This window comes from Sciurus carolinensis, chromosome 18 (assembly GCF_902686445.1).
Source record: "Sciurus carolinensis chromosome 18, mSciCar1.2, whole genome shotgun sequence".
Lineage (NCBI taxonomy): Eukaryota > Metazoa > Chordata > Mammalia > Rodentia > Sciuridae > Sciurus > Sciurus carolinensis.
Genome location: NC_062230.1, coordinates 39,903,487 through 39,929,505, shown reverse-complemented (window position 1 = coordinate 39,929,505; position 26,019 = coordinate 39,903,487). Strand labels below are relative to the sequence as shown.

At 56.4% G+C, this 26,019-nt stretch overlaps 2 protein-coding genes and 1 non-coding gene across 3 annotated transcripts; 2 read left to right on the top strand and 1 right to left on the bottom strand.

The window, feature by feature from the left end:
* The first annotated feature begins 310 nt into the window (after window positions 1-310).
* Window positions 311-6,089, top strand: Rab26 (RAB26, member RAS oncogene family). Its single transcript, XM_047533653.1, is given in 10 exon segments — window positions 311-574; window positions 576-641; window positions 1,766-1,876; window positions 4,001-4,042; window positions 4,126-4,192; window positions 4,394-4,446; window positions 4,733-4,798; window positions 4,902-4,958; window positions 5,058-5,134; window positions 5,238-6,089. Coding segments are annotated over 10 exon segments (765 nt in total). The 5' UTR covers window positions 311-445; the 3' UTR covers window positions 5,335-6,089.
* A 927-nt stretch (window positions 6,090-7,016) lies between these two features.
* LOC124970838 (small nucleolar RNA SNORD60) lies at window positions 7,017-7,099 on the bottom strand. The gene has a single exon (XR_007106210.1). It is a non-coding gene; the product is annotated as a small nucleolar RNA SNORD60 (small nucleolar RNA).
* Window positions 7,100-7,559: 460 nt separating this feature from the next.
* On the top strand, window positions 7,560-25,883 carry Traf7 (TNF receptor associated factor 7). Its single transcript, XM_047533251.1, is given in 22 exon segments — window positions 7,560-7,921; window positions 14,850-14,968; window positions 15,201-15,258; window positions 17,437-17,528; window positions 19,752-19,868; window positions 20,449-20,541; window positions 20,752-20,785; window positions 21,427-21,570; window positions 21,573-21,609; window positions 21,719-21,856; window positions 22,386-22,603; window positions 22,691-22,764; window positions 22,982-23,030; window positions 23,111-23,238; window positions 23,362-23,444; window positions 24,142-24,181; window positions 24,266-24,382; window positions 24,466-24,588; window positions 24,788-24,907; window positions 25,008-25,139; window positions 25,225-25,344; window positions 25,508-25,883. Coding segments are annotated over 21 exon segments (2,013 nt in total). The 5' UTR covers window positions 7,560-7,921; window positions 14,850-14,887; the 3' UTR covers window positions 25,523-25,883.
* Window positions 25,884-26,019: the final 136 nt, after the last annotated feature.

Below are 26,019 nucleotides of genomic sequence, written 5' to 3'. Positions count from 1 at the left end.
GTGAGGGATGCAGTGGTGCACAGTGCTCCGCGGGGACGTAGGTTTCCTGTGCTCCCTCACCCAGGCTCCACATCAGGATCCAGGTACCACGGAGCTGGGTCTCTGGGTCTGAGGTGCCGGATCCGGCAGGGGCTCACCCGCCGCTCACGCCTAGGGCAGTGTCCGGGTCTCCCGACCCCGCCCCTGGAGCGGCGGCCTCATTTGCATGGCCCCGCCCCAGAAGGCCATTGGTGGCAGCTGCGGGAGGCCGGGCCTGAGTGGCTGCGAGGCCTGTGGGACGGCGGGGGCGGGGCGGGCGGCGGGCGCCTGGGATGATGCCGCCCGCAGCCACCGCCGCTGCCGCCGCGGGACGGGTTCGGATCTGGGTTGGACTCAGCGGGCGTGGGAAGCGGGGCCGCCCGGGTCTCGGCGGCCACTGCGGGAGCGCACTGAGCGGCCACCTGTCATGTCCAGGAAGAAGACCCCCAAGAGCAAGGGGGGCAGCGTGCCCGCTGCCTCCGCGCTGCCCGCTGCCAACGGGCCCCGACAGGTGCGTCCCGGGACTGCGCACCCGGGCTCCGAGGCGCCGCCCAACGGGCCCCCCGCAGTTTGGCCGACCCTCGCTTGGCGGTGGTGGCGACTTCTACGACGTCGCCTTCAAGGTGAGCTAGACACCCTCCCCCGAGCAAGTGCAGCAGGTATCGCCGGGTCCGAGCCAAGCGGGGAGAGGTCCAGGGTGGGGTGGAAGGTCCCGCGTGGGGGTGCAAGGTCCCGCGGATCCTCCCAGCTGAGCTGGATGGAGCGGCACCCTACAGCTGGCATGGCAGCCCTGAGCATCGCACGCGCACACATCGGTCAGGCCAGGGTTTGGGGTTCTCCACAGCTGGCAGGGCCTCCTCACCCTAGGCAAAGGGTCGCATAAGGTGTCCTGGGACACCGAAGTCCGTCTGGTTTCCCTCCCCAACTCGAGTCCCCATCCGGGTTCCAGTATCATTTTCCATATGCTGCCTTCCCTCACCCCCAGTGGCTGTGAGTCTCCTTTTTCTGGAAGGAAGGAGGTTAAGATGTTTGCCAGTTGGGTGGGGAGACTGAGGCCTCCCGGAAACCAAGGCAGAAGGTGTATAAAATTTGGTGGGGGTAGGCCCCACAAAAATGGGTAGGACCATCTTTGGGTTTTGGAGCATTTGGCAGCAGGCTGGGTGGGGGAGGGAGAGGACCTGACTGTCCTCCCTGTTCACAGATCTGGTCCAGGACCCTCAGTTCAAGAGCTAACCCTGGTTAGGCAAAACCCTCCTGAGCCTTGCTGCTGGGATTTGTGTCCTTGCTGGAGTTAGAAGCTCTGCCTTGGAGACTCCGCAGGTCTCTCACAAGGTCCAGCTGCCACCACCCTGGCTCTGCTCCCCATTAGACCTCAAATGCTGCCCTCTCAAATTAAGTAGGTGCACGTAGTCTGAGGTGGGCTGGTGTGACAGGGAGGGTTCTGAGTGAGGCTACTGCCCTCACACTGCCACTGACTGAAATGGGCACTGCTGACAGGAAGAGAGGACTGCAACTACCACCAGAGGCAGAAGCTGGAGGTCCAGGTCAGGCCAATGGGGGAATCCTAGCTACTGCGTCTCCCCAGGCCCCGCAGGCCTAGGACATCCCCCTCCTTTCCTACCCCTCACCTGCAACCCCTCTCTGACCAGGTCAGCTCAGGGCAGACCACGAGTCCCCTCTGGGTGGAACAGCGTGCCTGTCCCCTTTACCCCAGGCCTGACACGTTGGACCCTTCCACCTGCTGTAGGTTATGCTGGTGGGGGACTCAGGCGTGGGGAAGACCTGCCTGCTTGTGCGCTTCAAGGATGGTGCTTTCCTGGCAGGGACCTTCATCTCCACTGTGGGCATTGACTTCCGGGTGAGTGGAGACGGATGCTCTGCCAGCAGGGAGGGCTCAGGCCTCTAAGGGACCCAGGATCCCAGTGACAGCCCTGGCTCCGCCACATCGGCTGAGTCCTCCCAGTACCCTCAGGCAGCTGGTTCTGTCTTCTCCATGGTATCCAGGGGCTTAGGAGGTGGCATTCCCAGAGAGGATGGTTGTGACGGAGACACCTTACACCAAGTCATCCAATGCCTGAGGTAGTGTTTGCATCTAACTGAAGCAGAGACAGGACCCCTGTGCCAGAGGCTGGCACTGCCCTGTTGCCACATCCTGTGTCCCATGGTGGCAGCAGTCAGAAACAACTTGATCCATGTCCCTCAGGAGGTCAGCGTTGCTGTCCCACTATACAAGAGGGCGCCCAAGGATATGGGAGGTGCTGAGTACTTGCCCAGGCCCTGGGAGGTGTCTACAGCGCTTGTTTGGGGGAGAGGTTCCTGCCTTTGGGTATGGGGACCTCCCAGCACCCCAAGCACAGATCTGTGGGCTCCAGCATTAGAGCCCCCACCTCTGCCCACCAGTCTGAATCCCACGTGCTGAGGTGCTGGTGTGTTCTTGGCAAATCCTGAATTTGCATTTTTCTCACACTTTAATTAGACCTAGTTAGCAGGAGGCTGGGAGGCCCATTATGCAGACAGGAAAGGGGGGCTTCCTCTAGTCTGGGGAGTCGTTTTTGTACCCAGATGGGTGGTGAAGGGCTGAGGTGCTAGAAGGGGCATTGTGTGTGGGCAGCTGGTCCTTTGCCTGTCCTAGCCTCCCTCCCCCCTCCACTCTTGGCTCTGGGGCAATGAGGGAAGTGAGGCCATTTGGTTTGCGTCCCTGTTCAGGGTGACGGGGAAGGCTAGGTATTCTCCCCAGCACAGATGGCTGAGCCTGGTTCCCTGGAGACCCAGAAGCACCCTGATAGCAGGAGCTTGAGAGGAGGTGGTACCAGTTCCAGCCATCCAGGGACTCAGCTTGTGGTTAACCCTCTTCTTGGCCTGGGGTGGGGCCGCTTGCACCCTCGTGTCTAGTCCTGAACTGGGAAGACCCAGCTGGGGAGCACTGTCAGCCACACACACACTGGTACCTACTGTATACTAAGCACAGTTTGGGGCTCTATGGTTATAGCACTAGGCCAGACAGGAAGAGTTAAGAGTCCCAGAATGGAGGGGGAAAAAAAAATTTTCCCCCCAGTACTGGGGATTCAACCCAGGGGTACTCTACCACTGAACTACATGACCAATCTTAGCCTTTTAAGTTTTATTTTGAAGTCATGTAGTGACACATGCCTGTAATCCCAACATCTCAAAGGCCAAGACAGGAGGATGGTAAGTTTGAGGCAACGTAGTAAGGCCCTGTCTCAAAATAAAAACGGGCTGGGGATGTAGTCCAGTGGTAGAGCACTCCTGGGTTTAATCCCCAGCACACACACACACACACTGTATTTTGAGACACAGAGTTTTGCTGAACTGCCCAGTTTAGCCTTGAACTTGCAATCCTCCTGCCTCAGCCTTCTGAGTACCTGATTACAGGACCATGCCCAGCTGGGAGAGAGGCTTAAAAACAAAAACTAGCCCTTTATCTGGGCTGAACATAGTTCTCAGTGCACATATAGAATAGCTCTTAAGTTTATGGGAGCAACTATGGGATGGGCACCCTCCTATCTCCATTTGCAGATGGGAAAACAGGCACAGTGAACAGGCTTGGGGTAATACCATAGATGACTTCAGATGTCAGTATGAGTGGCTCTAAGCAAGAACAATGTCTAGGACACTCTTCGGAGGGCAGGGGACAGGCTGAATTTGCAGGTTCAGGGAAACCTATGCAGTAGAGTTGGTAGGCAAAGAATAGTGGCAACCTATAAGCTCATCAGGGCCCCTATCTGAACAGGAGCTGGGGGCTCTGCTAGGAAGCAGGGAGCACCTGGGACCTTCAGGAAGAGGAAGAGAACCAGGAGGTGGTGTGGGGTGGGCAATGCTCAAGAATGACTTACAGATTTAGCAAGGGGCAGGACAGTGAGCCTGGGCTCAGCCTTGGCTGCACTGCCCACCCCTGTCCCCTGCCCCCTCACTCTTGGAAGTCCCCAGGCCAGAGGGTGGCACTGAGTTGGTTCTGTTTCAGAATAAAGTTCTGGATGTGGATGGCATGAAGGTGAAGCTGCAGGTAAGTTGACCAGGGAGGGGCAAGTTGAGGGCAGGGGATACCAGGAAGGAGGTAGGCGGCATGACCAGTGCCTGTTGCCACAGATCTGGGACACAGCTGGCCAGGAGCGGTTCCGCAGTGTCACTCATGCCTACTACCGGGATGCTCATGGTGAGTCTATGGACAAGGGACCAACCCCCTGGGAACTGAGATGGGATCTATAGGTGACCAGCTCAAGAGGGTGTAAGAGGGCCAGTGGACACCTGCTCCAGGGGAGATGCTCACATGTGCCAACTAGGGGCACTTGAGCAGGATGTGGTTAACAGGGAGCCACTGTGCCCCAGGGGTATCATTACTGTCATCTGTCCCCAGCACTACTGCTACTCTATGACGTCACCAACAAGGCCTCCTTTGACAACATCCAGGTCAGTGGCCTCCTTCCTGGTGGGAGGCATGGGCCTAGAATCTTTAGGACCCTGTTAACAACAGGGAAGGGAAGTGATAAGCCTCTCCAGGGGTCATGGTAGCCCAGGTTGAGTATGAGCTAAAGTGAGCTGTCAGAACTCTGGACTAGGCGCTTTTAAGGTGGGCTCCTCTGCTCACCACATGGGAGCTTTTTGGAAACAGGCATTCCACAAGGTATAGCCTAGAGGAGCCAAGTTTCCAAAATGGTAAGGTGTGCAGAGCACCAGCCCCCAGCTCTCCCCACAGGCCTGGCTGAGTGAGATCCAGGAGTATGCCCAGCACAACGCGGTGCTCATGCTGCTGGGAAACAAGGTGGGCAGCCTGTCCTGCCCTCTCCAGTCTACAAGACAAGGCAGGTGAGGGGATGGGTGGCCAAGCCATGGGCCCTATCACCTAAAACCTGTGCCTGGGCCAGGTGGACTCTGCTCAGGAACGTGTTGTGAAAAGGGAGGATGGGGAGAAGCTGGCCAAGGTGAGTCATGGCAGGGTGGGTGGTGAGGGCACCCCTGAAGCGGGGGAGCCTGGGTTGTCCCCGCCAGGCCACCACTCAGCTGGCAGCAGTTGTTTGCAGGAGTATGGGTTGCCCTTCATGGAGACCAGTGCCAAGTCAGGCCTCAATGTGGACTTGGCCTTCACAGCCATAGCAAAGTAAGTCCTGGCAATGAACAAAGAACCCCAAAACAAGAGGTATGAACCCCCTTGCTGGGGGTGCAAGAGGCCACCTCATTACATGGCCACCCCTGCTCTGCAGGGAGCTGAAACAGCGTTCCACGAAGGCTACCAGCGAGCCCCGCTTCCGGCTGCACGACTATGTGAAAAGGGAGGGTCAAGGGTCCTCCTGCTGCTGATCCTGAACCTGGCTGAGCAGTTCCACTCTGGAGGAAGCAGCACAGGCCTGGAAGTCGGACAGAAGATTTCCAGGCCCTTTTGACTTCACACAGCAGCCATCCCAGTGGTGTCCATTTCTAGGACTTCCATCCAAGCCTCACCCTTCCTTGTCCCAGCTGCAGTTATCAATCCTCAGTCCCAACATGCAGGCTTCAAAGCCATCAAGGATAGCAAAGGTCTCTAGCCCAGGAAGGGGTGCCCAGCAAGTGTACTGACAAAGATGAAGAACTCTGCTGCCCCCTCCTGGGTACTCCCAGTGGCCACAGGCCAGCACATATATCACAGAACCTAACTCCTTAGAAAAGCCATGCTTTCAATTGGACACACTGCTCAGGCAGGAACCCCCAAACCTGGGACAGAGGGCTTCATGCTACCCACATCCCGTATTTGTGTGCCCTAAGTCTGAGCCACCCACTCCCAGCTCAGAAGCTCTGGTTCACCAAATAGGTCCGTCTCAGGTGTCCCTGGAGAACACCAAGGCCGTGGTTTTGAAAAGAGAACAGCCATGTGGGAAATCACAGTAATGTCAAGAAATTGGGACCAACAGCCCTAACCTACTGACCAGGGTACCAACTTGGCAGGCTGTGGCACGTGGTCCAACCTGTTCACAGAAGCCTGTGGTGCCAAGCTCTCTCCATCTTACATGAAGTTATCAAACCAGTCTTGATTGTGAGCCTGTTTTTTTTCCAGACCTAGTGAATAAAGATTTGTTTTTCTGCAATTTGTCCATCTGTTGAAAGAAACTGACTTCTAGGACATTCTACAGTTTAGGGGACTTGGTGAGGCCCAGGCATCTGCACTAAGGGAGTTAAGTTCCCCACAACCCATGCCTGCTTCAAAGCTCAAGGCTCTTCAGGGAGCACTCGGGAACCTGGGTGATCAGTGTCAACTTTCCTCCAATAAGACCCTTAAGTCAAAAAAGACATGTTACCTAAGAATAGCTTCTAGACCTAACCTGGGAAAAGGTGTATATATATATAAATCTTTTTTTGACCTTCAGACAAAATAAAGGCACCTGAAAGAGATGCCTAGTCACTGGCAACTAACTTCACGTTCAAGCCTCTGCCCCTTTCCAGACTGCTTGAGGACTAAAAGAAAATAAAAGAGAATACAAAGAGAAAAAGAAACAGCGAGACCTCAACGAATCAGATGCTTTATTAAGCAGTGGAGGGGCAAATTTTCAAGAGGAAAATAGTGACTGGCTACAAGGGTCTGAGTTTTATAGGGTCAGCAGGGCCACCCCATGGGAAGAGTTTGTCAGTTACCTTGGCGAGCAAAGGAAACTGCAAAAGGTCAGAGTCCTTAGTTCCCTTTCCCCCGAGGGTTTTCGAAGTTTCCATTTCCTTCAGGGATGAGTTACTCCTCTATTGTGCCAGTATCACGTGAAAACAATGGAGCTTGAGAGTAAAAGACTCACTAGCTTTACTTTTGCTAAGTAGTTCAATTACAAAGCGGACGCCCGCCTACCAACAGGTCTCCTGCCCGCTGGGCCTCTGGACTGCGGTTCAACGTCTGCAATCAGCTAACCACCATCCTGAAAGCCAAACAGCGTCCGAAATTAAATGTAGACAGAAGTCCCTTTTCCCCGTTTCGGTCAAAACCGGTTCTCACTCCCAACCCCTCCCTGACAAGGGGCGCACCCAGGCCTCAGTCTTGCAATATAATCAGACTGCACATGCAGTTTTCATACGAGGTGTCAGAAATTAAAGCAGCTCATCACAGGCTTGGAGCTTAATCGGAAAAACTAGGCTCGGCCCCGTCTCACCTGCAGGAAGCTGGAGGTTTGGAGATTCTGGAAGAAAGGCTAGGGGCCAAGGTGGAGCTTCAGCAGGACCTGAAGCGAGCCCAACAATTCCCACGAAGCGCCCACCTCTTACCCGTACGGTGGCAAACCCAACCTAAGAGACAAAACGGCCCGACCTCGAACCAGACCCCAAAAGAAAGCAGGCGCGCCGGGCACAAGCTTTTATAGAAACTGCCCGACTCTATGGTTGGGCAATCCCGGCGGAAGCTCCCGCCTTCCCACACCTCCGCCAATCAAGCCGCGCTTCCACTAATTATGCCAGAGCATTTCTTTGGAGGCGGTCTCTCGGGCTGAGAACCGAAGTTCCTCCTGTCTGTTTGTTGAGACGACGTCTCCTCGGTTGCCCGGGCCGGTCTTGAACTCGACCCTCCCGCCTTGGCCCACGAGTGCCTGGACTACAGGCCTGCACCACCGACGCCCCGCCAGCTCCTCCCTGTTGCGGAGGCCGTTGAGCCTACCGGTGAGCGACAGGTGCACAGAGCAAATCAGATTTTGATCTGCACCTGGAGAGCTTCAGCAGCCGCCAATCACGCCCAGTGGCCTCGGGGCCGCCGGAAGTCGTCGTTTCTGAAGCGCCGCACTTAAGGCAGCGGCCGGGCCACTAGACCTGCGAACTACAAGTCCCGGCGGGCCCCGTGCGCCGGCGCTTCCGGCTCGAGCGTCTGTCCCTTTCCCGGCCGGCGGCCGCGGGGGCACGATGAAGCGAACGGGTGGCGCTGCCGCTCCCGGGCAGCCGCGGGCGGGTGAGTGTCAGTTCCGGGGGGCTCGCGCCTCGGGGCCGCGCGGCGGGGCGGACTCGGGCGCGGCCCAGGCCGCCCGGGGTCCCCGCGTCGGTGCGTCGATCTGCCTAGCCGCTGGGCCCCCTGTTGTTGCGGTCCTTCATCCCCTCGTTCTTTCTTCTGTCCTTCTTGTACTTACTGAGCTTCGTTTGGGTGTCAGGCACTGTCGTAGGCGCCTGGGGGACTGCGCAGGACGCGATCCCAGCCACATTAGCCCTGCTGGTGCAGGGGTCCCCAACCTCCGTACTATTAACAGTTCGGACTGAATCGTTCTTTGCCTGGACGGGCTGTCCTGTGCATTGTAGAATGTGGAGCAACATCTCTGATTTCTATTTACGGGAAGCCAGTAATCCCCCAGCCCCAGTTACAACAGAAATGTCTCCAGACGTTGGCAAATGTTTCCTGGGTTGCAACCCACCCGGCACAACTCCTGGTCTAGAGTAGGGGGGAAGGATTGACAGTACACAAAAACATGAGGAGTCGTTATAGTATCATGAGAGAAACAGGATGCTGAGAAAATGACAGCTGAGGGCTCCTGAATGGGGAGGAGTGCTGTACAGTTGGCCAAAGACCAGGTGAAGAGACCGCCAGTCCTGGGACATTGCTGGAGGAGCATTCCAAGCAGAGGGAGCAAGATGGGCAAAGACCCAGAGTGAGAATGGGCTTGGTGAGGAGGTGAGGTCAACTTCACAGTGCAGGGTGGGAATTTTATTTGGCTTACAAACTGAGGAGGACTTGAAACTCAGGAGATGGATCAGGTGTAAGTCTGGGGGTCTTCTGCTTGTATGTGGAGGGTGGATTTGGGGGTTCAGTGGAAAGAGAAGAGAATGAAGAGTCTGGGCCGTTGTCACCTAGTCCTCTTTGTGTCTAATTGCCCAAGCCTCCTCTTGAGCAAGACCAAGATGGTCATCTGGGACTGAGTCAGGTGGGATTCTGCCCTACTCCTAAGACTCATTGGCTTAGGGGTTCCATCTGTTCAGCCCATCTGTACCCTCATCTCACCTCCCCTCACACCCCTTCTCTCCTTTGGGTTACTCATCCTTTGCCTTCAACAGGCCTATGGCCTCCTTAACTTCTTCCCTTTAGGCCTTTCCCTTCCCAGGTCCATTTTCTGAGGATTTGTGGCAGACACACCCTCTGATGCAAATCCCTACTTGACCCTCTGGGAATTCACTTTTCTCCATAGAACCCCAGTCCCTGATTCCTGAGGTTCCTATGCCTATTTGCTGTTGCCTCAGGGAGCTAGAAGCTGCCACAGGGGAGGAAGGGATATGTACAGCATAACTGAGGAGGAGACAGTTGTAAAAGGAGCAACCAGGGTGGTGCCCCAACCTCGGAGTCTCCTTGAAGTACCTCCCTGTGGCAGTATGTCAGGGACTTTGGAAATGAATGGAAACAGGGTCTTCAGTACCCACTGAGAAGTGCCTTTGGCAGACTGAATAGAGAATAGTAGACTTCTAGCTCCTCTAGAGTCAGACTCGTGTAAAGTCACCAGCGTGTCTTTGCTGTCCAGCACCCAGTGGGTGTGAGCCTCAGCCAGCTGGCTGGTTAAAAAAAATGCCTGGTGCAGGAAATGGAAAGAAGATGCAGCCAGAGGGGCCTTTGCTGGTCAGAAGAAGCAGGCAACCTAGACTCTGATTTAGCTCTGTTCAGCTGACTCAAGGCTGCAGTGGGGCTCCTAGGTTTGCTGGCTACAGGGCTTGGGTTAGGGTTAGGGCCAGACTTGGTTTTTCACAGCTCTCAGAAAGGAGCCACTGTTGGCAGAGCCTTCACTCCTTTTTTTTTTTTTTTTTTTTTTTTTTTAATCTTTAATCTGTATTTATGTATGTATGTATTCATTTATTTATTTTATGTGGTGCTGAGAATTGAACCCGGTGCCTCACACATGCCAGGCAAGCGTTCTACCAATGAGCTACAACAACCTCAGCCCCACAAAGTCTTCTCTCTTAATCACCTTGTTAACTCTATGGCTCCTTTTAGGTGTGGATGCATCTTTACTCTGTCTTATGGTGAGAAATGCAGGGTCCCAAGGGCAAGATACTAACCCAGTCACATATTTGTTAAGAGTCAGAGGTGGAATTTTAACCCAGATATGTCTTAAGTCTGTGGCCGTGGCTTTGACCACTCTGTCACACACCATGTCTGTGATGGACACCCTCTGTCTGTCTCTGGGAACATGTGTGTGAAGTGCCAGCATGTACCCAATCCCACAGGCTATCAGCCGGACTTACTTTGCTCTGAACTAAGGTCTCCTAGGCCTGACCTTACCAATAGGTAGGCATCTAGCCCTTCATCAACCCTCTGGAGGGCTCAGTTAGGAGGGACCCTTGGAGGAGGACCCACCCCACCCCTTGCCCTTTAACGGATACCCCTGTCTCCCCAGCATGCCAGTCCCCAGGGTAGAAAAATGTGGCTGCCCTTGGAGGAGCATGCTGCCAGGTGAGCAGATGAGGAAGGAAAATGGTCACCGAGGGCTGGTGCTGATGACATGGGACCTGGTGCTTGGGAGTCCTAAGTAGAGGGATATAGAGTGGAAGTGAACCTGTCCCAGGAGCACCCAGGTAGAAGGGGCAGCCTTGCAGAAACCAAGGACTGAGGGGTGTCTGGTCCCCACACCATAGACAATCGAGATCTGGGAAAGAAAGGATGGCAAGTTGAGACCAAGTTGGGACAGCAAAGCCCGTTTCCGCTGCAGTGAGGTTGGAGACTGACTGCTGAGTAGGGCAGCTCCCTTCCTCCAGCAGAGGGAGCTGTGGATGCTGGAGAGGTTTGGCCTGGGCAGGAAAGGCCTGGATTAAGAGCCCTGGGAAGGGGAGGCTGTTAACCGGGCCTCCACACAGTTGGGGCTGTGAGTGTAGAAAGCAGGGAATAGCAAGGTGAGGGACAGAGGCCAGGATAGGGGGCTGGTAGGGGAGAGAGTCCAATTGGGCCTCTGCCCAGGGCCTGCAGAGGTTCTGAGGGATGCTGCAGAGATTCTGGACATTACACCCTGCCTGCCTGGGATGGAAAAGATGTGCTAAGGGGACAATGGGGGAAGAGGCAAGGAAGCCCATGTGGCTTTGCTATGGCAACCAGGCCTGTTTCTATAGGATTTGGCAGCTGTGTCTGGGCTTGGTCCAGGAAAGCTAAGGCAGGGGCTGACCCAGGGGCTGGACAGTTTGTGGAACAGCCTGTGGGCCCTAGGCTGGCTCCATGATTTGAAGAGCTATCCTTGGAGTTTTGGGTGTAGCCCAGCCAGTCAGCCAGCCACAGCTCAGGCTTGCTGAAGCCTGTGGAGCCATCCTAGGCTCTTCTCAGGGTGTGCCTGCTTCCTTCAGGGCTCAGCACATTGCTGCTCAATGGACAGGGCCACCCCTATCCCCACCCCTCTGGACTGCAGAAAGAGTGCTTTAAGGGTGGGCTTGGCCTTACCAGGATCTGGATCTGCAGACCCCCTCCATTGCCCCACTCTCCAACAGGGCCCACCTAGGCTGTCCATTCCACCTGCCTGACCCAGATCTCCTCAGGGTTTGTCCCAAGGGAAAAGGAGTAGAGACCTGTCTCTTACCCCCACTCTGCAAGGACGATACCCCAGCAGATCTGTGCTATGGGACTTCAAGCCTTAGACTCCTCCTAGGGGTGAAAGGAGTGGGCCTTACCCTCCTGATTAGGCTTTCTAGAAGGGGGTCTGCTGCATTCTGTGTGTGCAGGGAGGAAGGTCTTATTGGCCAGGGAGAGCCCCCAGGTCTGAGGAGCTCCCTTGAATGTGGATATGGGTGGGTGGAAATCTCTGGGTCTCTACCCCAGACTCAAGTGAGGTGGCCCCAGGTGGAGGGCATGGCAGAGCAGAGTAGAGGAGGAGAGAGACTGCCCTGCCCTGTGTCCACACACCTACCTACCCAACCCTGCCTTGCCCTGGCAGAACCCTAAGCAGCCTCAGGTCACACTTACCAACTGGTAACAGCCAGGGGGGACAGCACCATTTCTTCTGGGGTCTTTTCTCTTTAAAAGATAGAGTCCTACTGGGTGCTGTGGTGCACACCTGTAATTCTCAGGATACTGAGAAAGGAGGATCACAAGTTCAAGTCTAACCTGGGTAACTTAATGAGACCTTGTCTCAGAATAAAGTTGGAAAGGACTGGGAATATAACTCAGTGGTAGAGCACCCTTGGGTTCAAGGGTTCAATTCTTAGTACCACACAAAAAAAACAAAAGTCCCTGTTCTTTTCCTTGCAGACAGACAGACTGACTGACAGGTGGTCCTTGGACTTGGAAAGGAGGGGCAGGGGAACTGATGGGGAAAGCCCTTTCTCAGCCTACTCCCTAAGGCTTTTCCTACTATGGAAAGGGAAGCAGCCCTGAGGAAGGCTGTTTCCCACTCCCCAGCACTGGGAACTGGAAGGCAGGAGAGGCCAGGCTTCCAGGAGGCAGAGAACCACTGGCAAATTCTTACTCTGGATGACGACTTCCTGCCCACCGAGAACCTCAGCAGAGCGTGGGGAACAGGCACTCCACTCCCACTCTGGGGGGCCAGGCATACCCAGGGCACAGTTTTCCTGTCCTGCCAGCCAGCTGGGTGCTGAGCTGCTCAGCACCTGCCTCCCAGAGGTTTGTCCTGCAGGGCATTCTCTGCTGTCTGGAGCCTGGGCCCCAGGACCCTGGGGAAGACTGTTATTGCAAAATCAGTCCCTGGGGGGACTGGGCTGAGGGGAGCCTCAACATCTTGCTCAATCTGGAGATGCTGATGATGGATTGCTGCCTTCCAGGCGGGGCACACAGATGGGGGTGCTGGACTCCAGCCAGGGTCCCGCCTACCCCCAGTCCCTGGCTGAGTCTGGACCCTTGTGATCTGGGAAACGACTTTCCAGACCCAGCAGTCTGCCTCCCTCCTTCCCTGCGTGGCTTCCGGGCCAGTCCTGTAAGTTCCCCCGCCGCTGTGTCGCTGTGTCGTTGCTGTGTCCCTGGCCGCTATTGGCCTTTGGGACTTTCCGGCTGATTTGCATGTTGCCCTGCGTGCCTTTCTGTTTACCTCACCTCAGAGTGAGGGAGAAGCCAGTCCCTGCTTTCACAGCCTGGAACAACGGGTGGGGTGTTGGGCTGGCCCCCTGGGCAGACAGCTTGTCTGTGAACCTGGGGAGTACCTGCTGGGGTCACAGCCGCTGGAGCTTGCAGCTGGCCTCGTAGCCCTGGAAGCTAGCAGTGAGAAGAGAGCAGATGGGATTGTGAAATCCAGGTCAGTGTCTCCTAATGCTGCCCTGTGAGCCACCTCAGTCCCACAGAAGGCTGAGCCTTTTGTGCTGATGTTGCAAGTCCTCGAGGACCTGGATTCAGGGTGTCTGGGTAGCAAGCTGAACCCCTGGCCAGCTGTCCTGGACCTTCCTGATTAGCAAGGAGGCCAGCTGTGGTTCTGTGGGCTGGGAGCAGAGGCATGTGGGAGCAGAACAAGCAACATTTACATCTTTGCCCCAGGGATACCTCAGCTGCCCTTCCCCAGAGAGCCCAGTTTGAGGCACACAGCCAAGCCCTGGAGTTACAGCTGGTACTGGGGGTGTTGGGTGGGATGTCTCCTGCTGGGTAATAGGGCTGGTACAGTGGGATGGAGGAGATGATGGAACCAGGTGTGTGCGATGGCAGGTGACAGGGGTGGGAGGAGGGCAAGGTGCTGGAAGCAGTGCTGTATTCTCAGAGCATTGGGGCAGTAACTGTCTCTCCCACCTTCTTGGTGGACTGGGACTGGTTTCTCAGGAACTGGTTGCTCTTCTGCTCTGGACCCTGAGGTGGGCATTCTGCTGCCATGCCCCCAAGGAGAAAGCTAATTCTGAAGTCACTGAGCACAGGTGCTATGGTGGCCTCCAGGGGGTGTGCACATGTGTGCCTCATGGTGCGGTCCTGGCGTGTGACCTTCTTCCCCATGGCGAGATCTAACCACAGCTGACTCTAACCACAGCTGCTGCTCTGTGGCAGGATAGGGTATCGTCCCAGCACCACCTTCATGGACTCCTTGCTTCTAGGCTCCTGCGAGTGGAGAGACTGCTTGGGAGGGGGTGTCCAATGGCAGTGCTTATACCCCTGCAGGGATGTGGCTGGGCTGCCACAAGGAAGGGATGGTCTCAGCCCTAGACAGATCTGTTGCCAGGACCTGTCCTGAGTATGACCTGTTATCTGGGTTTTCCCTTTTGCCTAATCTTCCTTCTTCCCTGCAGGTGTCCTAGGTCTGGGCTGCTGAGGGTGAGATCTGCTCGGGCCCACCTCAGACTCCTATCATTGATGGACCTCCTATGCATCCCACATACCTTCTCCCTGCCACCCCAGCACTTGAGCCCTGAGTGACACAGTTGGGGGTGTGGGTGACCTGCATGGGGTCAAAAGCTGAGGCTCCTCTCTTTTCTGTGACTTTCTTCATGTGATGGTGTGTGGGCAAAGTTGGGCTCCAGCTATTTCACCTCATGGGTTCTCCTGGTCTGGCCAGGTCCTGATAGTACCTATCATGGCAAGAAGCACATCCATCTTGCCTGGTCCCCATGTGACTAGGCCCTCATATGTGTTACACCCTGGACCAAGCCCAGTGGGCTGGTGGAGAATGCCCACTGAGCCCCAGCCTTGGCCTCAGGTCCATTCAGCCTACAGAGTGACCTGCTTAGAAGTGACCAGCTGTGACAGCACAAGTGGGGGACTCCCTACCTCTGGAGCAGAGCTGGATGGGCTTTCTAAGAGGGCTAGGCTTTGAGGACTGGTGAAACTGAGGGCCCACCTGCCTGCACCTGGGGCTGGAGGGTGCAGAAGGGCTCTTGCCTGAAAGTTGGTGTTAGAGGTAGAGCACCAGCTGGAGCAGGCCTGTCGTGGGGGGCAACTTGTCTGACAGCCAGGACCCAGGCTGGCAGTTTTCAGCCCCTCGTTTCTGTTCCATCCACAGGGAATGCTGCCCAAGGACCCTGGATGCCTCTCTAGAGCATGAGCACAGGCAAGAGCGCCCGCTACAACCGCTTCTCTGGGGCGCCTGCCAACCTTCCCTCCCCAGACCTCAGCACCGGGGTAAGGGGTGTCCCAAGGGTGAGGGTCTGCCCTCTTCATACCCCCATGCTCCAGTCATTGACATGACTGCAGAGCTTCCAGAGTAGCCCTGCCCAGCAGGCCTGCAGGCGGGGATGCCTCCCGAGCATGGTGCTGGGTATCCCTACATAAGCACGCCCGTCTGCGGGTAAGTGTGTTAGTGCATGTCCACACTCCCTCCGGGGACAAGGCCAAGGCCCTCCTTCTCTCCTAGACCAGAATGGAAACAACCTTTGGACCCGCCTTCTCCGCTGTCACCACCATCACAAAAGGTGAGCCTGTGAGTCGAGTCGCCTGGCCTCTCCCAGGCCAGACCTCTCTGGTGAGGCAGGAGAAGGCACTGTCAGCTTCCGGCCTCTGTTGCTTGCCAAGTCTCCTGACTGGGTGGGAGCCAGGCCACCCTGCTTCAGCACCTCAGCCTCTGCTGTGCATTCTTCTCGCCCATGCCCTGGCCTTGTCCTTCCCTCTCTTCCCGGCACCTCTCCAAGGAGGGCTGTTCTGACTTCACTGGCGGCACCACCAGCCCACCTTTCTTCTCTCCTCCCCTGGGACTGGCTGTCCTCAGGCTGTCTTCTAGCCTCCAGTGGGTCATGAGTGTCATGGGGTCCATGGACCTCAGCCCCAGCACTTGGTCTGAAGATTGTAGGGAGTTGCAGATGGACAGTGTCCTTCCCAAAGATGTGGGGGCCGGGGCCCTCTTTCAGAGCCAGGGTTCTGGGCAGGAGTGTGTTCTCTTGCCTTTCTGGCATTGTGCTCTTTTTATTTTTTAAAATTTTTTTAGTTGTTGTTGAACCTTTATTTTATTCATTTATTTACATGTGGTGCTGAGAATTGAACCCAGTATCTCACACATGCTAGGCGAGTGCTCCACCACTGAGCCACAACCCAGCCCTGGCACTGTGCTCTTAGGTGTGTGCCAGCTAATTGTTTTGTTTTGTTTTTATTTTTTTGGTACCAGGGATTGAACTCAGGAATACTTGAGCCACATCCCCAGCCCTATTTTGTATTTTATTTAGAGACAGGATCTCACTGAATTGCTTAGCACCTCGCTTTTGCTGAGGCCGGCTTTGAACTTGTGATCCTGCTGCCTCAGCCTCCTGAGCCACTGAGATTACAGGTGTGTGCCACCACACCTGGCTAATTTGTTTTTAATTGCCTTTCCGTGGTCTTCTCTGGATAGACCTTGTGTGCCTTCGCGTTACAGTTCCTTTTGCTGCTGGGTGACCCTTAGGAGCTCTGAAAAGGCTACTTTTCTGCTCATACAGGTTTTTTCTAAGGAAAAAAGAAAATGTCACCCCTAATTGCCCACCCAAGAGAATGTCCATCTACCCTTGGAGAGCACACAGTGCCTATTACAGCTGTCAAAAGCCCTGGGAACAGAGAGGGATGTGGGCTGTTGCACCCTTGTGCCTGGTGACAAGAGTGTGTTGGAACTCAGCAGCAAGGCAGAGCAGTTGCCTTATATGGCCACTCTTTTTTCATTTTTATTTTTTTTAGTTGTTGATGGACCTTTATTTTATTCATTTATTTATTTGTGGTACTGAGAATCGAACCCAGTGCCTCACACATGCTGGGTAAGTGCTGTACCACTGAGCTACAATGCCAGCCCAATCTGGCCACTCTTGTGACAGATAGGGAAAAAGAGGCCCAGTCACAGGGCAAGTAGTTGAAGGCCTGATCTTGACCTGAGGCCTTTGGGGCTGGTTGTTGTGACATCTGGACCTGACTGAGCCTGAAGTTGGTAGCAGCCACTCCCTTGCATCCAGTGGAAAGAATGTAGAGCCCACAAGGTGACTTTTCCCAGCCCTGCTTCTCAGGGCAGTCCTGTCCTCTGGCCCAGGCCAAGCATGGGTATTGTGGGCAGGAGGAAGGAGGATGCCTCAGCACCTTCACCGGGGGAGTTAAAACAGCTGGGGCTGCTTCCTGGTTCTGGCTGTGCCAGGAAAAGGAATGGGAGGACCCAGACTGTCAGCATGCTGTCCTGGCCCTACTGCACGCCCTTGGCCTGCCTATGCCTGTTTCTGAACCAGGGCTGTCAGACGGCTCACCTGGCAGTTAGGTCAAATGAGGTGTATGCACTCCTGCCCGTGATCTGAGGTGTGGTCACTTGGTACTGGCCGTGTACCTCACTGGGGCATGGAGTAGCCCACGTCAGGTTAGGGCGATGGGGCCCTGTGGAAGCTCTAAAAGAAGACCCCTCCCAGGGGTAGGCAGGGCTGGAGCCAGGAGTGTCCAGATTCAGTGCTGGGGCAGTCCAGGAGCAGGGCGAGCGGCGCCACTGCTTGATGTTGGGAGGCAACTCCAGCTACCCACACCCTGTCACTGCACCCTCTCGGCCCTGGAGAAGGCCAAGAGCTAGAAGCAGCCACAGGGACCCACATGCTGCCTGTCAGGCCTTCCTGCAGCAGCCCACATCCATAGCCCCTGGCACCTCTCTCTTTTCTTGGCAGCTGATGGTTCCAGCACATACAAGCAGCACCGCAGAACACCTTCCTCTTCCAGCACCCTCGCCTACTCCCCACGGGATGAGGAGGACGGCATGGTAGGTCCCCACCCTCCTATAGGCCCTCTTTCCTGGGGCCTAGGGCCCAAGAGGTGCTGACACTAGGGCAGAGTGAACAGTGTGTAGACACCCTGAGGCCTGAGCACAGTCAGCAAGTCCCTAGGACAGAAAGAAGGCTCCCATGACCAGGAACTGGAGGGCGTGGCACTTAAAGGCCAGGACAAGACACATTAGACTCTACCTTGAGTGAGATGGGATCCATAGAAGATTCAGTCAGGAGGGTGACCAGGTAAAACCCATGTTTCTGAAACTTCCTCTGCTGCTGAGTAGAGAGAATGGATTTCTGAGTAAGCAGGGATTTGAGGGATGGGTCCCAACTGGGGAAAGAGACATAGCAGGTGAGGAAAAGTGCATCAACCTAAGCTGTGGGGTCAGCAGAAGTAGGGGGTCTGTGAGACCGCCCCTGCTGAGTGAGGGTGCTGGCCATGTTAGGGAAGGAGGGGTTCAGGACACTTGGGCTAGCTGCTGCTGCCCCACACAGTCGCCAGGGTCATGCTGGCCATTCCCTGCCAGTTGGGTCATTGGTACTCATTTCTGGGCTCCGGGCCTGCCAGAGGAAAGAGGCCGACCCCAGCAGGCCTGGGGCCCATGGGTGCTGGAACAGCTGGCCCTCCTCTGTGCTGGCTCTCTGCTTTACCTCATCTTGCCAGCTTAGCAGCTCTGCTGACGGCCTTTGGCTGGTTCTCCCGCTCAGCCAGGCCTCAGCACCAAAGCCTTCTCACACTGAGAGGCCAGGACTTGTTTTCCTTTTTAATAGAAAGAAAACATTTTAGTCAGCCGAACAGGCACACGTGCTGTGTGCCAGCTACTGCAGGAGACCCCAAGGAGGAGTCAGGTAGACCTGTAGCCCGTGGGCCTCTGCCTACCTCCGTCTCCATCCATGACCTCTGACCAGCCTGCCTGGGCCTTGGAGGAAGTAAATTCCCTGTTCCTTTGGTTTCAGATAATCACAGAGCATCCAGTGGATCATAGTACCCTGAAAGAAATGTGGGCATCTTCTGTGTTTGCTCTGGGCCTGTGGGCAGCTTCCTGCCTACCCCTGTGCTCAGGAGAGTTGGATCCTGAGAGAAGCCCACCAAGGGCAGGCAGAGGAGAGCAGAGCTCCGTGGCTGCTCCCTTCTGGTTCTGCTCTCACTGCTCTGCTTTCCGTTGCCACCCATGGGGATGTCTGACCACTTCTTCTGACTTTCCCCTCTGTTCCTTAGGTTGGCATTGCCATGTAGACAAGCCACTTGGGACACTATCCTAGTGAGGGAGGCCCATGGATATGGCTGCATCACCTCCTAGGGGACGTCTGACCCTGGGACTGGCTGTGCCTCTGTACCATGGGGTTTCACACCCAGGCTGGTAGGGAGATGATCAACCTCATAGCCTCCATGCTGCACAGAGGCTTTGCAGAGAAGCAGCTGGGCCCAGGCCTAGGGTACTACCTACAGTGTGCACATGCTGTTTCCTGAGGGTAGTGGCTCAAGGAATGTGGCTGCAAGCTTCTGTCAGCCCAGGGAGCATCAGCTCTTGTTAACTTCTAGAAGTTTTCCAGGTCCAGAAAGGAGGAAGGAACAGTACCTGTCCCCTTCTGGAATTCCCCCCCAAGCCCTCATTTTGCTCAGGCACAGACAGGCACCTGAGGGAGTCCCTGGCTTGCTTTCAGGAGGCTCAGACAGGGCTTGCTGGGGACCTATCCCTGACTTTCCTGCTAGCCTTCTAGGCTGGGCCTAGAGTCCCCTGGACAGGACGCTAAGCAGGCTGCTGAGCCTAGTAGGCACCTGAAGCCCAGCAGCCACTCCCACACCAGCCTTCTATTCCTTTGCGTCCAGTACTGCAGGGGCTCTCTGCTGCCCAGGATTGGCTGGCGGAGGCACCCCCTCTGCAGCCTACATTCCCTCACGGGAAGCAGGAAGCAGCCCGAGTGTGTCCTCGTAGAATTGAATAGCAGGAAGTCTCTCCATTTACACAAAGAAAGTTGGCAGTCCTAAGTGGGCAGCCCAGCACCAGGGACTGTGGCCAGCTGATTAAGCGGGTGGCGGGGGACCAGAGGCTGCACCAGCTCCCAGTGCACCCCTCGTGGCCCCCCCACAAAAACACCCGCTAGTTCACGGGTAGCCCAGGGACACTGCTCCCCCCAGTCTCTGCAAGGCTGGGCCCATTTCCCCTGCACAGACCCTGCACGGAGCCCCTGATGAACAGCTTCTCTCCGTGCAGCCCCCCATCAGCACTCCTCGCCGCTCCGATTCGGCCATCTCCGTCCGCTCCCTGCACTCCGAGTCCAGCATGTCCTTGCGCTCCACGTTCTCACTGCCGGAGGAGGAAGAGGAGCCGGTAGGTGCAGGGGCTCAGTGCAGAGGGTCTTCCAGAACTGTCCCTGTGCTCTGGGGCCAGGGGCATTTGGTCCTTGGGCCTTACCAGCCTAGCTCACAGTGAGAGAGTGGATCCGGTCTGGTCAGGAGTTTTGGTCCTCTCTGGTCCATGTCAGAACTTGAGCAGTCAGGCTGGGTCCCCCAGGTACAGTTTTTCTACTCCCAGGGAAGGGCAGTGGGAAGGTGGAATGGGTGGGGGGTGGGGGAGTCTTTTTGGTCTTCATCCCGGGAAGAGAGGCAGGCAAGAACTGGCTCAAACAGTGTGTGTAGCAGCGTCTGCACTGCTGGACACGGTCCACCCTGCTTGAGTTCTGCCTTTGGCAGGGGCCCTCACCCCCTGCTTTCCCTCCTTGGTCCTCTAAGACCCCCCAGGCCCCAGCAGTCTGTCTAAGGACATCCCAGCTGAGGTGCCTCCAGGCCCAGAGAACAGCTTGGGACCTGGACAGCGTGGGCCAGGCAGCCTGGTGGTGTGACTGGGGTCTCTTCGCCCTGTCAGCACCCAGCTCACCTCCTGCTCTCCTACCCTTTGCCTGTTGGTTCAGGAGCCACTGGTATTTGCTGAGCAGCCCTCAGTGAAGCTGTGCTGCCAACTCTGCTGTGGTGTGTTCAAGGACCCCGTGATCACCACATGTGGGGTGAGGCTGCCTGTGTACCCTCCCTCCCCACCCCAGCTGCTGGTCCCCTTCCCGGGAGCCTTGGCCTGGATCACAGGCCTGGTCTGGCTGCCTAGCAGGTGCCTTCTCTGGTGTGGGGCAAAGAGTGGGATGAACCCTGGGCTATACTGGCTTTGACTTGGGGTGAAGAAGACTACAGCCATCCCCCAAGTCTGCCTTTTATCCCTGCAGCACACGTTCTGTAGGAGATGCGCCTTGAAGTCAGGTAGGTCCCTCCCTCTTCCCCAGACCCAACCACATCATTCCCCAGCTGGGGAGGGCAGCCCCAGTCTCTTCTGTAGCCCTTGGCCCTGGCCACTCAGCAGAGGCTATTGGTTTCTCCCTGGTCCTTCCCACAGAGTCCAAGCATGCTTTTCCTCTGTGGGGACTGTGGTGGTGCTGCCAGCACTGAAGCCCAAGCTCAGGAGCTCCACAGTGGAGCAGGGAGACCCAGAACTCCCAGTGTCTTGAGTCCCTACTGCAGTGGGTGTGGGTGGGCCTCCCAGAGTCAGCGCTCTGTTTGGGACCTCCATCCCGTAGCATCTGTTCCGACCCCCTTTGTAGCTGGTCCCATAGTGCTGCCACCCAGACTGACCGCTTCCTCATGCCTTGTCCCTCGCCCCTTGACCCTGCTTAAGACTTTATTATGTCATCTGAGAGACCCCTGTCACTACCTGGGTGACCCAGCCCTGCACCTGTTCCTGTGCCAGGCATTGATGGGTGGGTCAGATACCCAGTGGGCTCATACCTACCTGGTCCTGCCACTGCACCCTCCAGCCTCACTGGTATTCAGTTCTGCACTGGGTGGAGCTGCCAGGGAAGGGGTTGCTGGGCAGACTGTGGGATCAGCATTCCCTCTTTCCCCAGAGAAGTGTCCCGTGGACAATGCCAAGCTGACAGTGGTGGTGAACAACATCGCGGTAGCCGAACAGATCGGGGAGCTCTTCATCCACTGCAGGCACGGCTGTCGTGTGGTGGGTGCAGGGAAACCCAGTGTCTTCGAGGTGGACCCCGGGGGTGCCCCTTCACCATAAAGCTCAGTGCCCGGAAGTAAGTACCCCCCCAGACCCCAGGGAGTCCTGAGCACCTTTGCTTCTCTGGGGGCTGCATGTGGCTCTGGCTTAGCCTTCCACGTGCCCCATGTCCTGCTCTTGTACAGGGACCACGAGGGCAGCTGTGACTACAGGCCTGTGCGCTGCCCCAACAATCCCAGCTGCCCACCCCTCCTCAAGATGAACCTGGAGGCCCACCTCAAAGAATGCGAGCACATCAAGTGTCCTCACTCAAGTACGGGTGAGTGGGGGCACAGGCGTGGGTAGGGGTCACACTCCTCAGCACACCTCAACTGAGAGCCCCGTGTGCCGGTTCCCGAGGTGACCGACCTAGCCAGGAGCCACACTGATGACTGTCATCACGGCTGAGGTCCAGGTACCGTGGAGACTCGAGCCCACTTAAATAGGCCAAGGACCTGGGGGTGTCAGGGAGGGAGCACACAGGAGTAGATTCAAGCGGTTGACTGGAGCTGCCATCAGACAGGGAGGTGGGGGTGGGAGAAGAGGCCGAAGCTCAGCTTTTCAGGGCAGGGAGGCCAATAAGGAGTGTGGGTTTTATTTTCAGGGTGGGAGGAAGCCTTAAAGAGCTTTGCGGGTGCATGTTTGCATTTCTCTTATGAAGTGTGTAGTAGAGGTCAGGCAGGTGGGAGGGCAGCTGAATCTGGGGTGTGGTGGCTACAGCAGTGGAAGATTCTTAAGGGATTCCTGGGGTCAGGGAAGCCAAGGAAGGGGTCCTGGCAGGCAGGCAGGTGGACAGCTGTCCTGTCCCTCCAGGTGCACCTTCATTGGGAACCAGGATACATATGAGACACACCTAGAGACGTGCCGGTTTGAGGGCCTGAAGGAGTTCCTGCAGCAGACAGATGACCGCTTCCACGAGATGCATGTGGCCCTGGCACAAAAGGACCAGGAGATAGCCTTCCTGCGCTCCATGCTGGGCAAGCTCTCTGAGAAGATTGACCAGCTAGAGAAGAGCCTCGAGCTCAAGTTTGGTGAGGGCCAGCCCGGAGGGTGCAGGGTACAGGGTGCTGCCAGCCACTGCTCCTGATGCCAGTGACACCCTCTCTCCTACTGTGCAGATGTCCTGGATGAGAATCAGAGCAAACTCAGCGAGGACCTCATGGAATTCCGGAGGGATGCATCCATGTTGAATGTGAGTTGACTGGGCATGCAGGTGGGTGAGATGCAGGAAGGTGGGGCCCCAGCAGGCAGGCCTCCCTTCTGGCCTTTGTTTCCATTAGCTGGGTTAGAAGTCTGTTCAGGTGAGGGCTGCTGCCACCTGACCCAGGCCAGGTCTGGGTGCTTCATGGCTGCCACCAGAGTCATGGCAGCTCTATTTACCACTCTCCCTTCTGTTCTCGGCCTTGTAGGATGAGCTGTCCCACATCAATGCACGGCTGAACATGGGCATCCTAGGATGTGAGTTATGGCCCCCTGCTGCTTCCACCTGCTATACCCTGGACCCCTGTGGGTCCCTCACCAGCTTCTCCCATCTGCAGCCTATGACCCTCAGCAGATCTTCAAGTGCAAAGGGACCTTTGTCGGCCACCAGGGCCCTGTCTGGTGTCTCTGTGTCTACTCCATGGGTGACCTGCTCTTCAGTGGTTCCTCTGACAAGACCATCAAGGTGGGCTGGGTTCTTCCCAGGCAGGGCCTTTTCCCCAGGATGGCTGACTTCTTTATCCTGCCATCCTGCCCCTTGGCAATGGGCTGACCCTGCTGGGATCTACTCTGACCCTGGTCTCTGCAGGTGTGGGACACCTGTACCACCTACAAGTGCCAGAAGACACTGGAGGGCCATGATGGCATTGTGCTAGCTCTCTGCATCCAGGGGTGAGTCCAGACATGTGCGCCCACTGACCGAAGGCAGGAGACACTGCTGCTGCCCCATGGGCTATGAGCTCAGCCCATGTGACTATCTGTCCTACCTTGGGGCACCCTCAGCCCTTAGCAGTGCTGGATCCCTGGGAAGTCGTTCTGTCTCTGGAGTTGTGTTGGTGCTCTGGCCTCCACGCAGTCCTGGCCCTAACCCTGGTGCTCCTTCTGTGGCTGGACACTAGAGGTATGACTCTTAGAGGGCAGAGGCAGGAGATCAGCATCACTGGCAAGTCAGAGCCCTGATACAGCTCTAGGCACAGGTCCATGGAGCACCTCCTGGCTACCTTGTCCCTGGGTGGCCTCTTCTCTGGCCCTGACTTCTGGTCCTGTGTTGGGAGGCTGTGTGTGGGCCTAATGTGTGTGTGAATATATATCAAGAGGCAGAGGTGCTCACTCACTGGATGCAGCAGCTTGACTGGCAGTGGGGCTAATGGCTGGTGACTTCCCCAGCTTGGCTATCAGATGCTTGCCAGGCAGGCACCAGGAGCTAGGCTGCTACTTTCCAAGGCTCCACACACACTGTGGCTATGGCTCAGGAATGGCAGTGGCTCTGGCACTAGGCCAAGATGCAGGTTCACTTGGCCCTAGCCAGGGCAGTGTCAGAAAGGATGGTACCTTCCCTTACCCTCATGTGTTGGCTCTGCTCTCCCAGGTGCAAACTCTACAGTGGCTCTGCAGATTGCACTATCATTGTGAGTAGGGCCTGTGGGGCGGCACAGGGGAAGGAGGCCCAGCTCCTGGTTTGACTGTCCTAAGGCTCGCCATCACCCCTGTAGGTATGGGATATCCAGAACCTGCAGAAAGTGAACACCATCCGGGCCCACGACAACCCTGTGTGCACACTTGTGTCCTCCCACAACATGCTCTTCAGTGGCTCCCTGAAGGCCATTAAGGTACAGGCAAGGGTGCACCTGCATGTGCACAGCATCAGGGCACTGGGCACTGATGCAGCCTGTGCTCACAGCCATCCCCACAGGTCTGGGACATCGTGGGTACTGAGCTAAAGTTGAAGAAGGAGCTCACAGGCCTCAACCACTGGGTGCGGGCCCTGGTGGCAGCCCAGAGCTACTTGTACAGTGGCTCCTACCAGACAATCAAGGTGTGCCAAGCTACCCCCTGTTGGCAAGACCTTGCCCTCTGTTGCACTTTCCAGGCCATCCCTGAGCACTCCCTCTGCCCTGCCCCTACAATTATACACACCCTGGGTGGGTGGGGCAGGCTGCCTCTTAGTATCTGAGCTTCAGAGACCTTGGGCGTGAGGCCCCTGGCCTGGACCAAGTGGGGACACTTGCCCATAGATCTGGGACATCCGGACCCTCGACTGCATCCACGTCCTACAGACGTCTGGTGGCAGCGTCTACTCCATCGCTGTGACGAATCACCACATTGTCTGTGGCACCTATGAGAACCTCATCCATGTAAGGGCCAAGTACCCAGGGGCAGGCTTGACTCAGGGCCCATCTTCCCCTCCTCATTCTGGATCTCTGTCTCTGACCCACCTGTGCCTGCCTCCTTCAGGTATGGGATATCGAATCCAAGGAGCAGGTGCGGACCCTAACAGGCCATGTGGGCACCGTGTATGCCCTGGCGGTCATCTCGACACCAGACCAGACCAAAGTCTTCAGTGCATCCTATGACCGGTCCCTCAGGGTACATGCTGGCCCAGCAGCAACAGGAGGCACAGGGGGAGGAGATCTGGGCTTGGGTGGGCCCTCACATCCCCTGTACTCCCTAGGTCTGGAGCATGGATAACATGATCTGCACCCAGACTCTACTGCGCCATCAGGGTAGTGTGACCGCACTGGCTGTGTCCCGGGGCCGGCTCTTCTCAGGAGCTGTGGATAGCACTGTGAAGGTCAGTGTCTATGACTCTAGACCATTCAAGGGGCTGCACAGAATGGAGGGACATAGAGGGTAAGGAGCTAGTGGTTCCAGGTAAGTACCAGTGGAGGGCAGGTATGACTGACAAGTGTCCTTGGGCCCACAGTGGCACCTGAAACACAGACCTTTCTTTGCAGGTTTGGACATGCTAACAGACTCCAGACCAGACCTTTGCTTCCGGTGGCCCTGTCTGAGCCAAGCTGGCCACAGGGGGTGGCCCTGGAGCTTTTCCTACCCTGTAGGGGCAGGTAGACAGAGTCACATGGCCAGGCAGTGCCCTCCTGCCCTGCACTCCATGAGCCTCCCTTTACTCAACTCGACCCTCTCTCATTGTGGCTAGGGCAACGCCCAGGCTCCTCTCTGGGTGCCAGGTACGACGCTTGCCCAGCCCACCCTTTGTCCCCATGCCAGTTGGATTATGGGCCTTTTTACTTACCTTTTCTACTGTTTTTAAACTGTATATAGATTTATTTGATTACTTCCTGATTGAAATAAAAGCTGCACAGGACTGTGGCCATGAGTGGGGCTGGGGGTTACATGTGGCCCTGAGGACATTGGTATACCCAGAAAACGCATTGAGGGAGAGGGGTTGGGGGACCTTTCTCCCTGCAGGGAGGAGGCTCACCACCCCCTTGGCTCCCAGCCTCCA